Genomic DNA, 18,840 nt, shown 5'->3' with positions numbered 1-18,840 from the left:
ATATCTCATGCTTCATGACGGTTCTGTCCTGAACACATCTTTGTGTCAGTATTGCGTCATACTTATAGCGCCACCTATTGGTGAAACAGGAAGTCCTCATAACTCCTGCATACATCATCCGATTTACACCAAATTGCTGACGCTTCGTGAAGGTCACCTTCTGAAAACATCTATGCGTTGGTATTGAGTCACAGTTACAGCACCACCTACTGGTGAAACAGGAAGTACTCATAACTCCTACATATGTTATCCGATTTACTCCAAACTGCTCATGCTTGATGAAGGTCGCATCTTGAACACTTCTGTAAGTCAGTATTGTGTCATACCTACAGCGCCACCTACTGGTGAAACAGGAAGTCCTCATAACTCCTACATACGTTATCCGATTTACTCAACATTTCTCACGCTTCATCAAGGTACCGTCCTGAACACATCTATGCTTCGGTATTGAGTCACGCTTAGAGCGTCACCTACTGGTGACAGAAGGTTTCTCACAGTACTGCACACCGAAATAGCACACCTTTTAACGGCGCCACACCCCGACACGCATGGGGTGCGAGGGCCCGCTCACTGCTGCTCGCAGCCCTAGTTCTACCTTCTCCTTCTACTTCTCCCCAAAGAAATGCCTTTTTGGCGGCCTAAACATCAAGAAAACGGATGAAACTTTGCAGATACATCAGTCCCGGTGAAAATCGGATATTTCATTGGTGACGGAAATGGGCGTGGCAAAACGGCTCAAGAGCGCCCCCTGGAAAGTTTAAAATGGCGAGCCCCACCTTTCAGTTTGATGTAGGCGAACGAAATTCGGTGGGCATATGTATTTCATCGATCCACACTAAAATGTCTCTTGGAGCTATACCCAACATGCATCAGGAAGTCCGCCATTTTGCTCTTAATGTGCCATTTTGTCCTTGTTTTGACCATTTCCATGCCTCGTACTTCGACGAACTCCTCCTACAGATTTCATCCGATCAACTTCATATCGGGTCAGCTTCATCTTAAGACCTTTGTGATCAAAAGCTATCAAAAAAATTGAGTTTTCACCAAACACCCTTGCCGTGGCGCCCCGCCAAAGTTTGACATTTCGCCATAAAACACGAAGTCCTCATAACTCCTCCATACATTATCCGATTTGTCCGATTTATCTCACGCTTCATGACGGTTCTGTCCTGAACACATCTATGTGTCAGTATTGCGTCATACTTATAGCGCCACCTATTGGTGAAACAGGAAGTCCTCATAACTCCTCCAAACATTATCCAATTTGTCCGATTTATCTCACGCTTCATGACGGTTCTGTCCTGAACACATCTATGTGTCAGTATTGCATCATACTTATAGCGCCACCTATTGGTGAAACAGGAAGTCCTCATAACTACTACATACATTATCCAATTTGTCTGATATATCTCACGCTTCATGACGGTTCTGTCCTGAACACATCTATGTGTCAGTATTGCGTCATACTTATAGCGCCACCTATTGGTGAAACAGGAAGTCCTCATAACTCCTCCATACATTATCCGATTTGTCCGATATATCTCACGCTTCATGAAGGTTCTGTCCTGAACACATCTATGTGTCAGTATTGCGTCATACTTATAGCGCCACCTATTGGTGAAACAGGAAGTCCTCATAACTCCTACATACATTATCCAATTTGTCCGATATATCTCATGCTTCATGACGGTTCTGTCCTGAACACATCTTTGTGTCAGTATTGCGTCATACTTATAGCGCCACCTATTGGTGAAACAGGAAGTCCTCATAACTCCTGCATACATCATCCGATTTACACCAAATTGCTGACGCTTCGTGAAGGTCACCTTCTGAAAACATCTATGCGTTGGTATTGAGTCACAGTTACAGCACCACCTACTGGTGAAACAGGAAGTACTCATAACTCCTACATATGTTATCCGATTTACTCCAAATTGCTCATGCTTCAAGAAGGTCGCATCTTGAACACTTCTGTAAGTCAGTATTGTGTCATACCTACAGCGCCACCTACTGGTGAAACAGGAAGTCCTCATAACTCCTACATACGTTATCCGATTTACTCAACATTTCTCACGCTTCATCAAGGTACCGTCCTGAACACATCTATGCTTCGGTATTGAGTCACGCTTAGAGCGTCACCTACTGGTGACAGAAGGTTTCTCACAGTACTGCACACCGAAATAGCACACCTTTTAACGGCGCCACACCCCGACACGCATGGGGTGCGAGGGCCCGCTCACTGCTGCTCGCAGCCCTAGTTAGGGCCCGAGCACTGGCGGTGCGAGGCCCTATTGAAACTCGAAGGATTATTATTATTCTTCTCCTTCTTCTCCTTCTCCTTTACTCCAAACAAATGCCTTTTAGGCGGCCTGAACATCGATGAAAACGGATGAAACTTTGCAGATACGTCAGTCCCGGTGAAAAATTTGATAATTCATGGGTGACGGAACTGGGCGTGGCAAAACGGCTCAAGAGCGCCCCCTGGAAAATCTAAAATGGCGAGCCCCACCTTTCAGTTTGATGTAGGCGAACGAAATTCGGAGGGCATATGTAGTTCATCGAGACGCACTAAAATGTCTCTTGGAGCTATACCCAACATGCAACAGGAAGGCCGCCATTTTGCTTTTAATGTGCCATTTTGTCCTTGTTTTGACCATTTCCATGCCTCGTACTTCGACGAACTCCTCCTACAGATTTCATCCGATCAACTTCATATCGGGTCAGCTTCATCTTAAGACCTTTGTGATCAAAAGTTATCAAAAAAATTGAGTTTTCACCAAACACCCTTGCCGTGGCGCCCCGCCAAAGTTTGACATTTCGCCATAAAACACGAAGTCCTCATAACTCCTCCATACATTATCCAATTTGTCCGATATATCTCACGCTTCATGACGGTTCTGTCCTGAACACATCTATGTGTCAGTATTGCGTCATACTTATAGCGCCACCTATTGGTGAAACAGGAAGTCCTCATAACTCCTCCATACATTATCCAATTTGTCCGATATATCTCACGCTTCATGACGGTTCTGTCCTGAACACATCTATGTGTCAGTATTGCGTCATACTTATAGCGCCACCTATTGGTGAAACAGGAAGTCCTCATAACTCCTCCATACATTATCCAATTTGTCCGATATATCTCACGCTTCATGACGGTTCTGTCCTGAACACATCTATGTGTCAGTATTGCGTCATACTTATAGCGCCACCTATTGGTGAAACAGGAAGTCCTCATAACTCCTCCATACATTATCCAATTTGTCCGATATATCTCACGCTTCATGACGGTTCTGTCCTGAACACATCTATGTGTCAGTATTGCGTCATACGTATAGCGCCACCTATTGGTGAAACAGGAAGTCCTCATAACTCCTGCATACATCATCCGATTTGCACCAAATTGCTGATGCTTCATGAAGGTGGCCTTCTGAACCCATCTATGTGTCGGTATTGAGTCACACTTACAGCGCCACCTACTGGTGAAACAGGAAGTCCTCATAACTCCTACATACTTTGTCCCATTTACACAACATTTCTCACGCTTCATCAAGGTACTGTCCTGAACACATCTATGCGTCGGTATTGAGTCACGCTTAGAGCGCCACCTACTGGTGACAGGAAGTTTCTGTCAGTACTGGACACCGAAATAGCACACCCTTTAACTGCGCCACACCCCGACCCGCGTGGGGTGCGAGGGCCCGCTCACTGCTGCTCGCAGCCCTAGTTGTAATTGCGGCTTGCCTCAGTGGTCATTCGGGTTTACATAAAAGCCTAATCAAATATAGGCTATAAATACATAAATACATTAACGAATGAATAGGTGGATAATTAAACATACGAATAACTAAATAAATGATTAACTGAATAAATATACTTCAACGCCGTATCAACAATTTGTTTGGTGCGGTATAGGCCTTATAGTTGTGGGCTATCGACATACGGAATCATTACTATGATAAGCTATAGGCTTGTGTCGTATTGTGTTATCAACGTAATGTTGGTTTTATTCATTGGCTACTGCCCGTGATGCTCCTCGGGATAGCCTATAAATGAATAGGCCTACAACATAACATTATATTATGACACAAATGGGTCAATTCACAGACACATCCAAAGCAATGCCAACATTATTTCGTGATTAGGCTACGGTGGCGATTGATTCCGTTTAAACTGTGTGACACATTGGAGGGTTTCTTGCAGCGACCGATGTATTTATTATTCAATATGTCATGTGTTTCGCAGACTTTCCCGAGTTTCATCCCTCTGCCATCGGAGTCGCGTTTTCCCCTTTCTCCAGAAACGTGCTTATCGTAGTTAAAGGAGGGTCGAAGTGTGCGTAGAGTAACGCACACCTTCCGCCAACTTATCGCTCAGCTCGTTTTTTATGAATACCGAAAGTTGCGTAGAAAGTTGCTCAGCATGGGTTACGCACGCTTTTGTACTTACGCAACGTTTATAAATGAGGCCCCTGGTCTCTGTGTGCTGCTGCCAGGGGTCGGCTCACCATTCCGAAATACCGCCATTCCGAAGATTGACTTCATTCGGAGTGGCGGACCTTTTCACTGCTCAAAAAGGTGTCGCCATTCCGAAAGGATATGATGTCGCCATTCCGAAAGATTATGATGTAGGCCATTCCGAACGTCCCTTTCCAAAAGTATTTTTTTCAAGTCCATTATCTCTGCGATGCCTGCACCAAATTCCAACTTCCTATATAGCCTACCAAATTAACGGCAAGAACATGCTCTAAAACATGGGATAATCCATTATTTTCTAAAGTAAAACCTGGGAAGTGGTCTCATACAAATCCTGTGTTGAACTGAATGTTCATTCTAACTTGCTGATTGTTAGTTGCAGAATCACTAACCATTTTCAACTCCATATCAGTAATAATAATAATAATAATAATAGTAATAATAATAATAATATTACTGATACAGGCAAATAATATTAGTATCAGATTACCGCTTCCCTTTTTTTTTTTTTTTACAGATTTTTCTTAAGAAAATAATGGATGATTCCAAGTTGTAGAGCATGTTCTTGCATGTTAATTTGGTATAGGATGTTGAGATTTCGGAATGGCGACTTTTGGAGCTTTTCAGAATAGCGAACCGTCGGAATGGCCAGGTGTCCCTGCTGCCAAGCTAAGGTCCTAGCTGGACTCCACTCCCCTGAGGGATGTCACAACTATTAGAAACATTTTATTTTAAAGAAGTAGTAAAGGGAAAATGCATGTTTAGCCCTGTTTCAAGGTTAGTTATGATCATACTGTATACAATGGTTCAGATCAAAACGTTGAGAAAGCTAGCATTTTCGAGGAAGTTAATATTCCTCTACCACCGTTTTGGTCAAACAATGGGCTGGGCATCTTGAAAAATCATTCAAAAACATGTTAAACTCTCGATTTCAAAGACAAGAAGCTAACCGAGGGGGTAATTGGTGTCCGTTGGTGTTCTGACATCAAATTCGCCGCAAAGTATGAATCCTGTAGGGTTTTATTGATCATTTTATGAAATCCATTGACTTGTATTGAAGCGACTGTTGTAGATGTGTAGATCAGTCCGCAGAGGGGATTCAGGAAGCGGAACTACTTCAAGGCATTGCGGAATCAGTTCAAGCGGAAGTTTACACACGTATGTGCTGCGACTAAATAGTTCTATGCTAATTTTTTTTTTTTTTTTTTAAATAGCCTTTCCAGATTAACTAGAATCTTACTTTATGGCGAATTATATGTCATAACGCCAAATAACACTTAGGTGAGTTTCTTGTCTTTGAAATCTAGAGTTTTCAAACTCCATGTATCACAGGTTTGCCTGTATCAGTAATAATAATAATAACATCATTATTATTAACCATACAGGCAAACAATATTCCTATCATTATTATAAACATAATAAGGGCAATGTCCAAAATGCCCCCCAAAAAGCCTGAAAGAGAGCTCTGGGGGTCTCTCTGGATGTGCTGAATAGAGCTGGTGACACTATGGTGGGTGTGATTCCGGTCAGAGAATCAGAGAGGAGTTTCAGGTTACAGGGTTTATTTTCCAGTAGAACAGGACATTGTTGCGTTGTGTCTTTGTGTGTGTGTGGTCTAAAGAGAGAAAAGGAAATAACAGAAATAATATGAATAATAATTACTAAATAATATGGCTAGGCCTAACATAGGTTACTAATACACCTACACTCACTCAAAGGATTCAAAGTAGGCTAATATCAGTGCAGTACAATATCATTCCACAGAATGGCACTCTCACCAAGTTGAACTATAGGCCAGCATTACGGCACAACAGGACAGATGCTATTATGGTAGCTAAAGATAGCATACATGAAACTGGCATTCTCTGCGCTACGATCGTTGTTGGTGCCGAGAATATTGTCGTCGTCGTCATTCGTCAGCAACAATCCGATCGTAGCGCAGAGAATGTGAGCCAGAGAATAGCCAGTCTGCGCGCTGGCCTGTGCGCATGCGTGCTGGAGCAAGTGGGGAAAGGCGTGTAAAGATCATATTACAGAGGCTAAAGACCCCGTATTTGAAAACCGAAACAATGCCTCGCGTTGAGGAATCTCAACTGTCGATTCATCCAATCTGATTGATGAAAACAACCGTTTAGCGGCCGAAAATAGATTTTGAGAAACTGCATTCCCGTTGCCCCGATCACCGTCATTACATGGATATACTGGCTCGCGCTGGATTTTAAATTTCTTCTACAGGCCTCCGAACTACACAAAAGTGATCTCGGTGAGTCAAACTTCTCATAATATGTCGTAAATAAGGTCCAGGTTGTCAAAAACGAGCATTGCCCTTTAACACTATGCAAAACCACGGTGTAGTTTGATCCGAAAATGCTTAACAGTATGGAAAACCGAACCATGGACAGCTAGCATTAGCAAGCCCATGGGCTAATTATTGCTAGTTTTCGTGACCACTTAACTTTGCACCCAAGAACTGTGTCCAAGTAAATAAATATAGCTTTTAAAACGTAACCAGTTAGCTGGCTAGACAGTAATCAACTAGTAATCAGTCATCACTGCCCCTGACAGCTGGCTGCATTTATTATTTTTACGATCGGTGCACTTTCAGATATTCAGTTTAATAGCCAGGCAGGGGTTCCCCCAGGATCCCCAGACAACTGACGAGTCATGCCCTATCTAATATCTGACGAGTCATGCCCTATCTAATATCTGATGAGTCATGCCCTATCTAATATCTGACGAGTCATGCCCTATCTAATATCTGATCATCGGTTGCCTGAAAGAGCCGCAGTGATGTTGGCAGCGCCTTTCTGAAAAGTTGAGATGGCAATGTTTTCAAAACGCCGGAGAGCTCGAAAAAAAGACTCCATATACAGCGCTTTTCTCCAGGCGCGCTTTCACGGCCAAACATGCCATATTATATAGCCTTTAGATTAACCGAGTAGTGTTTATTTTCCGACTAGCAGATTGCCTACTCGAGTACTCGGTTAACCGTGCACATCCCTAGTAATAACAGAATGCAACGGTACTTCCCTTTGTCTGGCTGTCAAGAATGTGGAGCACGAGCTCCGCCCAGCGGCCAGACCCGCGAACTGCAGTTCATAGCAGGAAGTTAGAACGTGCTTCGTCATAAAGCGGGAGAAGGGATTTTTTTGGGCAGTTGACCATCTGTTTGAGTTGAATTAACTAAAGTGTTTTCCTCCCTTTTTAGTTTAACCATCGATGATGAAATCACCGCACTCGTTGTCGATAACGGCTCCAGCATGTGCAAAGTGTTTACGTAGCTAGCTAAATATTTACTAATTCTAGCAGTATTTGGATGCTTTTAAAAATGCTAATTTAACAGAACAATCAAAAGCATACGTTATCATAAGCTAGCTGCTATATTGAACCGAGGGGGTGAACACCATGCTGTTTTTATTTGCCCTTATGTGACCCTAACCAATGTTGACCTACCGTTCTGTTGCCTGTCTCTCCAGGGATGGATGGTGGGTATGGGCCAGAAGGACAGCTACATAGGTGATGAGGCTCAAAGCAAGAGGGGTATCCTGACCCTGAAGTACCCCATCGAGCACGGTATTGACCGAAAAAACTGGACAGAGCGAGGGCTGCCAGCAACACTGCACGAGCCTTATGTTTAAATTGTTTTGGTCATTAAAGTACAGAGAAAAGATAATTGACAGAGCGACTTAGTTACATATCTCTCTTTCACAGAAACGTGTTTGTGGGTGTGTGTTCATGGCACACTGTCTATGCAGTCCTCAGTCTAGTCCTAAATCTAATCCTTGTAGTCTGCGATAATACAGTCTGACACTGCACTGCAGTATTGTGATAGTATTTGACCTCCCCTCAGGTCATGGTGACAATGTCAGGTGCTTCTACTGTGACGGAGGGCTGAGGAACTGGGAGCCAGCGGATGACCCCTGGCAGGAGCACACCAAGTGGTTCCCACGGTAATCTACAACAACCCGCCATTATGGGTGATATCAGAGAGGAGTGCGATCGTACGGTTCTTCTCATATGGCTCGTCTTTCTCAGATGTGAGTTTCTGATCGGGACGAGAGGGCAGGAGTACGTCAGTAACATCCAGGATATCCACTTCAACGTGGGCGACACCAGGGTAAGTCCTCTCATCCCTCCCCGTTATCCTTGGGTTGAGCTGGCGACCTACCTCTGCCCCAAGGGCTCGTAGGCTTCCCACTCTACCACCAACCAAGTCAACTGGTAGACGTGCTCACATTGTCAATGTGGGTGAAAGAGAGCTCTGGGGGTCTCTCTGGATGTGCTGAATAGAGCTGGTGACACTATGGTGGGTGTGATTCCGGAGAATCAGCGGAGAGGAGTTTCAGGTTACAGGGTTTATTTTCCAGTAGAACAGGACATTGTTGCGTTGTGTCTATGTGTGTGTGTGGTCTAAAGAGAGAAAAGGAAATAACAGAAATAATATGAATAATAATTACTAAATAATATGGCTAGGCCTAACATAGGTTACTAATACACCTACACTCACTCAAAAGGGTTAAAAGTAGGCTAATATCAGTGCAGTACAATATCATTCCACAGAATGGCACTCTAACCAAGTTGAACTATAGGCCAGCATTACGGCACAACAGGACAGATGCTATTATGGTAGCTAAAGATAGCATACATGAAACTGGCTTAACTAAATATCAAGCTACACATTCAAGGAATAATAAACAGCGATGTCTAATCTAAAGCAGCAAACAACCATGCAAGGCTACATTTCTGAGGAACTACGTTAGCATGAGACTGATAACTAGCATTAGCTTTAGGCTACATCGTCATATTAGGTTAGTAGTTAACATAGGTCTAACGTCTAGCATACAGACAGTAAAGTAAATAAACAATAGATTAACTTACGTTCTGGCAATAACGCACACTGGTTATCAAAGGCAATTGTGAGACTAACTCCTCAAACTCCGAAGTGTAACTGTCATCAGCTACAATAGTAGAACTATTATAACTACTATAGCAACAGAACAACAATGACGAAAACGGTAAATCACTGTCAGTAGGCTACAGCTACCAATAACGGAGAATGCTAGAAGCAAATAATAATCTGTCCAAATGATAATGATAATAAGGGCTTTCCTTCAAAGCCCATTGACTTCCATTTAAAATGTGTATAATTTTATTTTAATCATAGCCTTCTATTTCAGGTAATTTGCTTATGTTGCAAATACATGTTGTTGCACGCCAGTTTGGCAAAACACAATTAATTTATTTTTTATTCACATAAGATTTTATTTGAGATTTTGCTGAGATTTGTTATTTTAATGTAAATTGGTTCTGATATGTGTCATTAAAATGTGTATCTTTTTGTATGTGTCATTAAAATGTGCATCTTTGTGTTTGACTGAGTTGTGATTTCATAGATGCTTTGTATGAAGGGAGACTGGTTGGCGATACAGTAAATATCTAGTCATCATTACTAATTAAACTAAGTAAAAACTAAAAAGGTATCTGCCCCTTGAGATCAGCACTACTGAAGCGGACCGCTCCAACCACCAACTGTAGCCTCAATACTGTTAGCTCTATAAGATTATTATCTTTGTGTTATTATTATTATTATTATCATCATTAATATTACTGATACAGGCAAACCTGTGATACATGATGTGTACAATACACATTTGTATACTGTATACAAATGTGGTTAGTGATTCTGCAACTAACATTCAGTATGTTAGAATGAGGTAAAACATTCAGTTCAACACAGGATTTGTATGAGATTATACAAATGCTTCCCATGTGAACAGGTTTTACTTTAGAAAAGAATGGATGATTCCATAGAGCATGTTCTTGTTGTTAATTTGGTATAGGATGTTGAGATTTCGGAAAGGCGACGTTTGGAGCTTTTTCGGAATGGCGAACCTTCGGAATAACGACCTTTCAGAGCTTTTCAGAATAGCGAACCTTCGGAATGGCAAGGTATATCCAGTCCGACGATTTTGTCGGAATGGCAGTATTTCATACTGGAGACAATCTGTACTGCTAATATTAGCTAACTTGCGAGTTAATAGAGATAAGTTAACATATATATAAATAAAATCTAAAATAGTAATATACCAGTAAGTAACCAAATAATCAACAAGTTCTTTTTTAATCTTCAATTCAGACTGGTCACATCAACTGACTTTACTTTACTAAATATCATTAAACAATAAGCACAAACATAACATAACACGGCTCCTGTAGAACATGGACATACAACATGTAAAGGCGTGTGTGCACATGTGTTACGACCCAGCTCGCTTTAGAGTCATAACAATGAGGGACACACCCAAAGCAAGTTTTAGAGAATTTATTAATAATTAAACTATGAATGGAAAAAATGAACAAAAATAAAGATGAAGTGTGGTAGTCATTATTTCAGAGGTATAGTGTAGTGCATGGATGAAATGAGAGCAGTGAGTGTGGGCCTGTCTTGTCAAGAAAAGCAGTGGAATTCATACCAGAACACAGAACCCCACAAGGAGGATCTGGGAGTCATCACAAGGGACTGCAGACTGTATGACCAACCAGAAAAGGATGTCCATCCAAAAGAGGGCCAGATTCTGTAAAAGAAAACGGACAAAGAGATTAGATTGCAATATGTTGTAACTTACAAAGCCGGCACGGCACGAAGAACATTCACAACATATTTCAAATTACTTACAGTCGATAAGTCCCCAGTCGATAAGTCCCCGATCGTATATGAACTGCTTCATATATGATCTGATGGATTTTCATCTTGGTCATGGCCCTCTTCTGGATGGATATCCTTTTTAGAGCAGGAAGCATCCAGGAAGGCCATGAGTGGGTGCGTTAGTAGCTGAGCGCTCACTCTTAGAATGCTCACTTTGAGCGCTTTTTAAAACCACGGAGCGCTGAGTTGCTAGGAGACAAGAACTTTTCACCTGTTGTCAATCATGTGTGATTAGCGAGCAGCGTCGTACAGATTCCCAAGCCAAAACGCGCCCCTAGTTAGTGTGAATGCTTTAGATCATTCACACTATAGTTATCCAGTTCTTTATAGTTTTTTATTATTATTATTACTTCTTCTTCCGTACGTTTTTTGGCTCTGTAGCTCCTTCATACTTTGAGCTATTTAAACCATTCAAGTATCAACATGTTCAGCTTGTTAAGGACATTATCGGAATCTTTTCAGATTTTTTATACCTTTTATACTTTTTAAAATATTTAACTTTTTCAACAGTTTTTTTGAATGGAAGTCAATGGGGGAGTTTTGAAACCTTCTTCAGCCTTCAACTCCTTCATACTTTGAGCTACAGAAACCATTCAACTATCAAAATGTTCAGCTTGTTAAGGTCTTTATGGGATATCTTTCAGACTTTTAATAACTTTCATACTTTTTAAAATATTCAGCTTTTTTCAACAATCTTTTACAATGGAAGTCTATGGGCAGACCTTGAAACCCCTCATCAGCTTTGAAACCTATCTCCTCCTTCATTTTTTGTGCTAGAAACCTCCTTCAAAGTTTAAAATGTTCAGGAACTTTAGCACATTTAACACATTCAACAGATTTGTAAAATTCCTTATAGTTTTTATGTAATTTAAGTTTGTTTTGGACCTTTTTTAACATTGAAGCGGATGAGAGGATGCTCAGTGTCAGTTGAGATTTGAATTTGATGCTCAGTGTCAGTTGAGATTTGAATTTGGGGACACGCGCAGGCTCTCTGTACAGGCATCCTTTTATGACTACTGTGGTAGCATTCATATTCCTTCCTTCCATCCTTCCTTCCTTTCATCCATCCTTCCTTCTTTCCTTCCTTCCTTCCTTCCTTCCTTCCTTCCTTACTTATATTCAAAGAAATATTCAGAATGACACTTTTTCAGGCTGTAAACTCATATTAATATATTTTCTCCTCTTTCAGCTATTGAACTCAATAAAACTATGAGTTATGATGAGTGGTCTAATCTATTTTTGAGTGTAGTACTAGCAGTACTTATAACAAACACGTACTGCTTTTCCCTGCTACTGCTTCTAACCTCAACTTCCATACAACACCTCCACAGCTACTGCTCGGCCCCGGAGTGGGCTATAGACACATGGTCTCCAATGAGGGGTGCCTGGGGATAGCCTGGCCATCACTGACCTGCCCCCCACAACCTCTGACCTGAGGGGGCGGAGTCTCGCCACCAGGCTACTATCCACGCCACCGTCCCCACATCTCAGACCCTGACTTGACTAAAGATGCAGTTTTCACGGTTGGGTGCATGTGGGTGGCCCGGGGAGCAGTACACTGTCCTCGACCGGCTCTGACCCGAGGGGGCGGACTCTCGTCACCACGCCACTATCCACGCCACTGTTCCCACATCTCAGCCCCTGAGTGAGCTACAGACACACGGTCTTCACTGTTGGGTGCATGAAGACTGCCCGGATGTCAGTGCACTGCCCTCGACCTGCTCTGACTGGAGGGGGCGGAGTCTCGCCATCACGCCACTATCCACGCCACTAACCTCACAACACAGCCTCTGAGGTGGCTAGAGACACACGGTCTTCACTGGTGAAGGCAGGTGGGTAGCCCGGTGCGGCCTACACTGTCCACAACCGGCTCTGACCCGAGGGGGCGGAGTCTCGCCTCCACGCCACTATCCACGCCACAGACACCACAATTAAGACCCTGAGTGAGATACACCTATGGGGGTGTCTAGGGGTATTGACCTCACCTATGGGGGTATCTAGGGGTATTCACCTCACCTATGGGGGTATCTAGGGGTATTGACCTCACCTATGGGGGTATCTAGGGGTATTGACCTCACCTATGGGGTACCCCAGGGCAAAATCGTTGCTCTGCGTGGCGAAGATGGCGTAGAGCCCCGCCTTGCTGTAGCGTCTCTCCGGCCCGGCCGCCACGAGGGTGAGGACGCACACCAGCGCGAACACCGCCACCTTGGCCACCAGCACGCTCCAGAGGAACGGCCATATCACGTCCCCGAAGTCCAGCAGCACCATGTTCTTGAAGAGCATCGCGGGCAGCGCGAAACGGGACACGAAGCCGCCCAGTCCCATGGCCTGTCCCTCGGTGATGATGTCAGCGCGCCCGGCCACGTAGCCGCACAGGACGATGCCAAAGCACTCGAGCAGCGCCGGGAAGAGCTTGTCGATGGACATGGCGGGCGGCGCAGAGGAGAGGGCGGCGTGGGAGATGTTCCGGTCGTGGATGAGGACGAAGCCGCTGTCCTCCATGGTGGGTCAGGCCAGGAGCAGCGCTAGCTAGCAAGCAAGCCCGGGTCAGATACTGTTGGACAGTACTAGGGTCAAGTTTCACACACTTGGGGTGCACGTGATTTATATTACCCGCTGCCTTTTAGACAAATAGGCCGGTCCCATAAGTGCCGACCTGTGAGTCAAATCAAAGACACCTTGAGCAGCTGATTGGCAGCTGAGTGAAGGAGGAGGGTACTAGACGTTATGGGGGCGGAGTCTAGAGCACAGGTGACAGCAGAACGGGCTAACGTCACCACATCTGTACCTGTGTGTGTGTGTGTGTACCTGTGTGTGTGTGTGTGTGTGTGTGTGTACCTGTGTGTGTGTGTGTGTGTGTGTACCTGTGTGTGTGTGTGTACCTGTGTGTGTGTGTGTGTGTGTGTACCTGTGTGTGTGTGTGTACCTGTGTGTGTGTGTGTGTACCTGTGTGTACCTGTGTGTACCTGTGTGTGTGTGTGTGTGTGTGTGTGTGTGTGTGTGGTGACAAAATCACTACAGTTTAGCTGGTTGGCGGGTCTGACATGAAGAAATGTCTCCTCCCTCACAAGCGACCTGCCAAGTATTCACTATGACATTCCCATGATATGATCTGACTCCGTGTGACATGAAAATAGTTACTGCAATGTACAGCTGGCAATTACTGTGACCACGGCAACAGTAAAGACAGTTTAACTAGATAGCATCGATAGCTAACGGTTGCATAGTCAAATGGTATTTGGGCTGTTATGCCAATATGGTGATGAAATATAGACATTCACCTGCAACTGTGTCGCTTCAAGTCAAGATGTATACGCAAAATTATTATTTAAGTCCTGTATTTTAGTAGCCAGACGACTCACCTCCGCCTAATATAACGGTGTTTTTGTGCGCCAGCTGTTTCGCTACGTTAAGATATCTCATCTGTGATTGGTGAGATGGAGATGGAGGACGCTTTCTGATTGGCGTGTGACGCTCACGTGGTGTCCTGGGGTGAGCAGAGAGCATGGAATGCCAAGAGGGGACCCGCCTTTGAGCTGCCGCCATTTTGGACTGTCACGTTGATTGCGCAAACCTGTGCTGCACTGTTAGCTGTCAGGTTCATGCACTGACTTTTTCATGTTGACACTTGTGTTTACTAAATAATAAATCACCAGGAACTCCGACTATCAAGATCTCAGTCTTTTTATGTTATCTTTATGACGATTAAATCTGCACAAACACTATAGAAGTTACTCATTCAATAGGCCTATAGACTGATACAGCTCCATCCACACAGGTTTACAAAAGGTAGCCTACAATTGGACACCAGATTTTCCATTTTTCAATGAATTTAATTTCCACAGAAATTCTTGTTTCATATTCAAGTCTATGCTCATACACATATCTACATACATTCACTTCTATTTGATCAATGTTTATACCATATTTACATCCCAGTTACACTTCTACCTACCAACCCATCTACCTACCTACCTAGTCATCTACCTACCTATCCATCTACCTACCTACCTAGTCACCTACCTACCTACCCATCTAAAGTATCTACCTACCTACCTACCTACCTACCTATCCATCTACCTACCTACCTAGTCACCTACCTACCTACCCATCTACAGTACCTATCTACCTACCTAACCATCTACCTACCTACCCACCCCCCTACTTAGCTACCCACCCTCCTACCTACCTACCTACCCAACTATCTACCTAGCTACCTTTCTACCCACCTACCTACCTACCCATCTACCTACCTATTTTCCTACCCACCTAGCTACCTACCTACCCACCTAGCTACCTACCTACCCATCTACCTATCTACCTCTTTACCGACCTACCTATCCACCTAACTACCTCTCTAACTACCTACCAACCTATCCACATAACTACCTCTCTAACTACCTACCTACCTACCAACCTATCCACCTAACTACCTCTAACTACCTACCTACCTATCCACCTAACTACCTCTCTAACTACCTACCTACCTACCAACCTATCCACCTAACTACCTCTCTAACTACCTACCTACCAACCTATCCACCTAACTACCTCTCTAACTACCTACCTACCTATCCACCTAACTACCTCTCTAACTACCTACCTACCTACCAACCTATCCACCTAACTACCTCTCTAACTACCTACCAACCTATCCACCTACCTACCTCTCTAACTACCTACCTACCTATCCACCTAACTACCTCTCTAACTACCTACCTACCTACCAACCTATCCACCTAACTACCTCTCTAACTACCTACCAACCTATCCACCTACCTACCTCTCTAACTACCTACCTACCTATCCACCTAACTACCTCTCTAACTACCTACCTACCTATCCACCTAACTACCTCTAACTACCTACCTACCTACCAACCTATCCACCTAACTACCTCTCTAACTACCTACCAACCTATCCACCTAACTACCTCTCTAACTACCTACCTACCTAGCCACCTAACTACCTACGGCGGCTTTAATTTGATTTTTATTACACATTTTATTCCACAAAGTCTCTTAGTCCAGGCAGCTCACTGAGCATAGCCGTGGGATGGGCACTGATTAACATGCATCAGTATACAGTGGAGATAGAACCCAAACACAGGCAGAAAATGTTCAGAGACTTTATTCACGAATGAAATCAATACAAGCACAAGACATAACAAGTAACCCCAATCGGGGTTGGTCGGGGTTCATCGTGGGGTTATTTGTTGTGTATTGTGTCTTGAACGTCATCATTCGATCCGATGTACTTTTTCCAACAACTCACGACAGAGTTGCTCACCCAGAGAGAGCTCCGGACCTTGCCTCAAATGGGGCTTGGGCGATCGTCCTTTTAGCGCCACACCACTAGATGCCACGGGGATGGATGGGCTAGTGGGGCTGTCTCTCAGAGAGTGCGAAGTGGAAGTGGTCGCCCCTTGAGTGACTTCTTCCCAACTCTTCCGAATGAGCCTCTTATAGCTCTTGGGTGGTGGTGGAGGTGGTGGAGGTGGTGTTGGTGGTCGTCGTGGTGGAGGTGGTGGTGGTGGTGGTGGAGGTGGTGGTGGTGGTGATTGTGGAACGTCCGGCTCGGATTGTCCCTTTACCAGCACATCACTAGACGCCATGGGGGTGGAAAAGGCGCTAGTGGGGCTATCTGCTCTACTGGTCCTGGTCACGGAGAGTGGTGTTCTGACAGATGGGGAAGTGGAAGTCGCCCCTTGAGTGACTTCTTCCCAACTCTTACGAATGAGCCTCCGACGCTGAGAGAGCTCCAGATCTCGTCTCCAGTGGGGCTCGGGTGATCGTGGAACGTCCGGGTGAGATTGTCCCTTAACCACCACACAACTTGACGCCATGGGGGTGGAAAAGGCGCTAGTGGGGCTATCTGCTCTACTGGTCCTTCTCATGGAGAGTGGTGTTCTGACAGATGGACAGCTGACAGACAGGTCTGTGTCAGATGGACTGCTGATGGACGGTGGTGTGTCAGATTCGCCATTTGAACTTTCGCCCTCGTGTGTCGGGAAGGGCTCGGCGACGCGGCCAGGTGGTACGGGGGCGGAGCCTCTACTCGTCTCAGACGCCGGGTCTTGTCCACAGCCCCCCGGATCATAGGAGTCAGAATGTGAATCCTCTTGTCCTGAACAGTCACAATGGCTCGCATGTGCACGTATCTTCATAAGTGCATCCAAACGGGAAAGGAAGCTTTCGCACCGGGCTATCTTACTTTCCAGCTCGGCCCTTTTTAGGTACAATAAAATACAAAAAACTAAAATGACTTTTGATGATTTCAGTACACTTGTACAATCAAAATGCATCATACCACACATTTTACACATAAACACACACATCTCACACAAACAAACACACACACTGTTGGATACACTGAAAAAACATTCTGAACTTACAGATGAATGTCTTTACGGTTTCCATCCTAATTCATAAAGGAAATACAAGATGGATGTTGAGGTCATTAAGGTTTCACAAAGACAGAGCAGCTTCTGTATTTGTTTGAATTGTAAATGATTAAAGTACAATGAAACTTTGATTACCAACCTTAATGTTTCCACGGCGATCTCTCCATTGATCGAATAGCCAAGGCACGATCACGCCCAAGGAGAGAGCGATTAAAAGTCCACAGCAGAGGAGTGTGTTGTCAATCAACAGGAACGGGATCTGATCGGGCGTGGGCTCAGGATCGTCCATATCCACCAGATGGCACTATGACTCTAAAAACTTAGTTTACTCCACTAACAAACATATTGTCAAAGCCACATCTTTAACAACATGCTCTTCTCATCGCAAACATCGCACTGAGGCTTGCCACTCGTTACAGCAAGATATATACCTTGCCGCTGTGACGTGTGCGTGATGTGACGCCGTAGTGCCCGTGATGTCACGGATAGAACACTGTGACGTGACGGCTATAGTCCAGGCGGCCAGCTAATTGAAATAAATGCAGGGCTAGATTTAAATAGATTTAAGCTTGTTTTTGCTTAAGACCCAACGATACAACTTATTTAATACACTCCCACATTCAGAATTAAATAGGAGCGCTTAAAAGGCTGATCGGATAATCAGTCCGTTAAATCCAGTCGTTAATTGTCCACGTTTTCGATAGAGATGGATAGGCATTATTGGTGATATTAAATAAGGGTCATCGCTCTCTATGAATCATTCATATTCAAGGGCGTTTTGTTATTTTGAAGGCTATTCGTAGGCCAGTAGGATTTGAAAGCAGCCCAAGACAGAGGCGCGCATGCGCTCCTGACCCCCGAGTGCACAGCCCATGATCCGACGAGAGAGAGGGAGGGGAGAGAGAGATAGGGTGGAGGCGGGGAGAGGTGAATGGGTGAATGAGAGGCCGCTTTGGATAAAAGCGTTATACGTAAATGCACTCCATTTACCATCTGATCAACTATGAGTTGATGGAATGAGAAAGAGGGGGGAATGGGTGAATTAATTGGAGTGTGACGCCCTCTAGTGGTGAGAATTGTGAGTCACATACTGAGAACCTAGGTCAAGTACACACACTGTACATTTGACTTGAGGTGCGTTAGATTTATCTGAGTTTGCACTTTTGAGGCCCAAGTATGAGAGAGCTAACTGTCTTTTATCCATATCTGGGCAACATAACCCAGACCTCCCGGAGTCCGATAGATACCCCTGT

General features: G+C 44.2%; 1 protein-coding gene across 1 annotated transcript; it reads right to left on the bottom strand.

The window, feature by feature from the left end:
• Positions 1-13,224: 13,224 nt before the first annotated feature.
• Positions 13,225-14,571, bottom strand: LOC311327420 (lysosomal cholesterol signaling protein-like; the record flags this gene model as incomplete). The annotated part of the gene is made up of 2 exons (XM_084460455.1): positions 14,466-14,571; positions 13,225-13,738 (listed from the first exon to the last, which is right to left on the bottom strand). Exon 2 carries the CDS (start codon positions 13,684-13,686, stop codon positions 13,225-13,227), a length of 462 nt encoding a protein of 153 aa, XP_084316581.1. The 5' UTR covers positions 13,687-13,738; positions 14,466-14,571.
• Positions 14,572-18,840: the final 4,269 nt, after the last annotated feature.

Source organism: Borostomias antarcticus, assembly GCF_949987555.1.
Source record: "Borostomias antarcticus genome assembly, chromosome: 32".
Classification (NCBI taxonomy): Eukaryota; Metazoa; Chordata; class Actinopteri; order Stomiiformes; family Stomiidae; genus Borostomias; species Borostomias antarcticus.
Note: the sequence above shows the minus strand (reverse complement) of the source record. Positions and strands in the feature narration are given on the sequence as shown.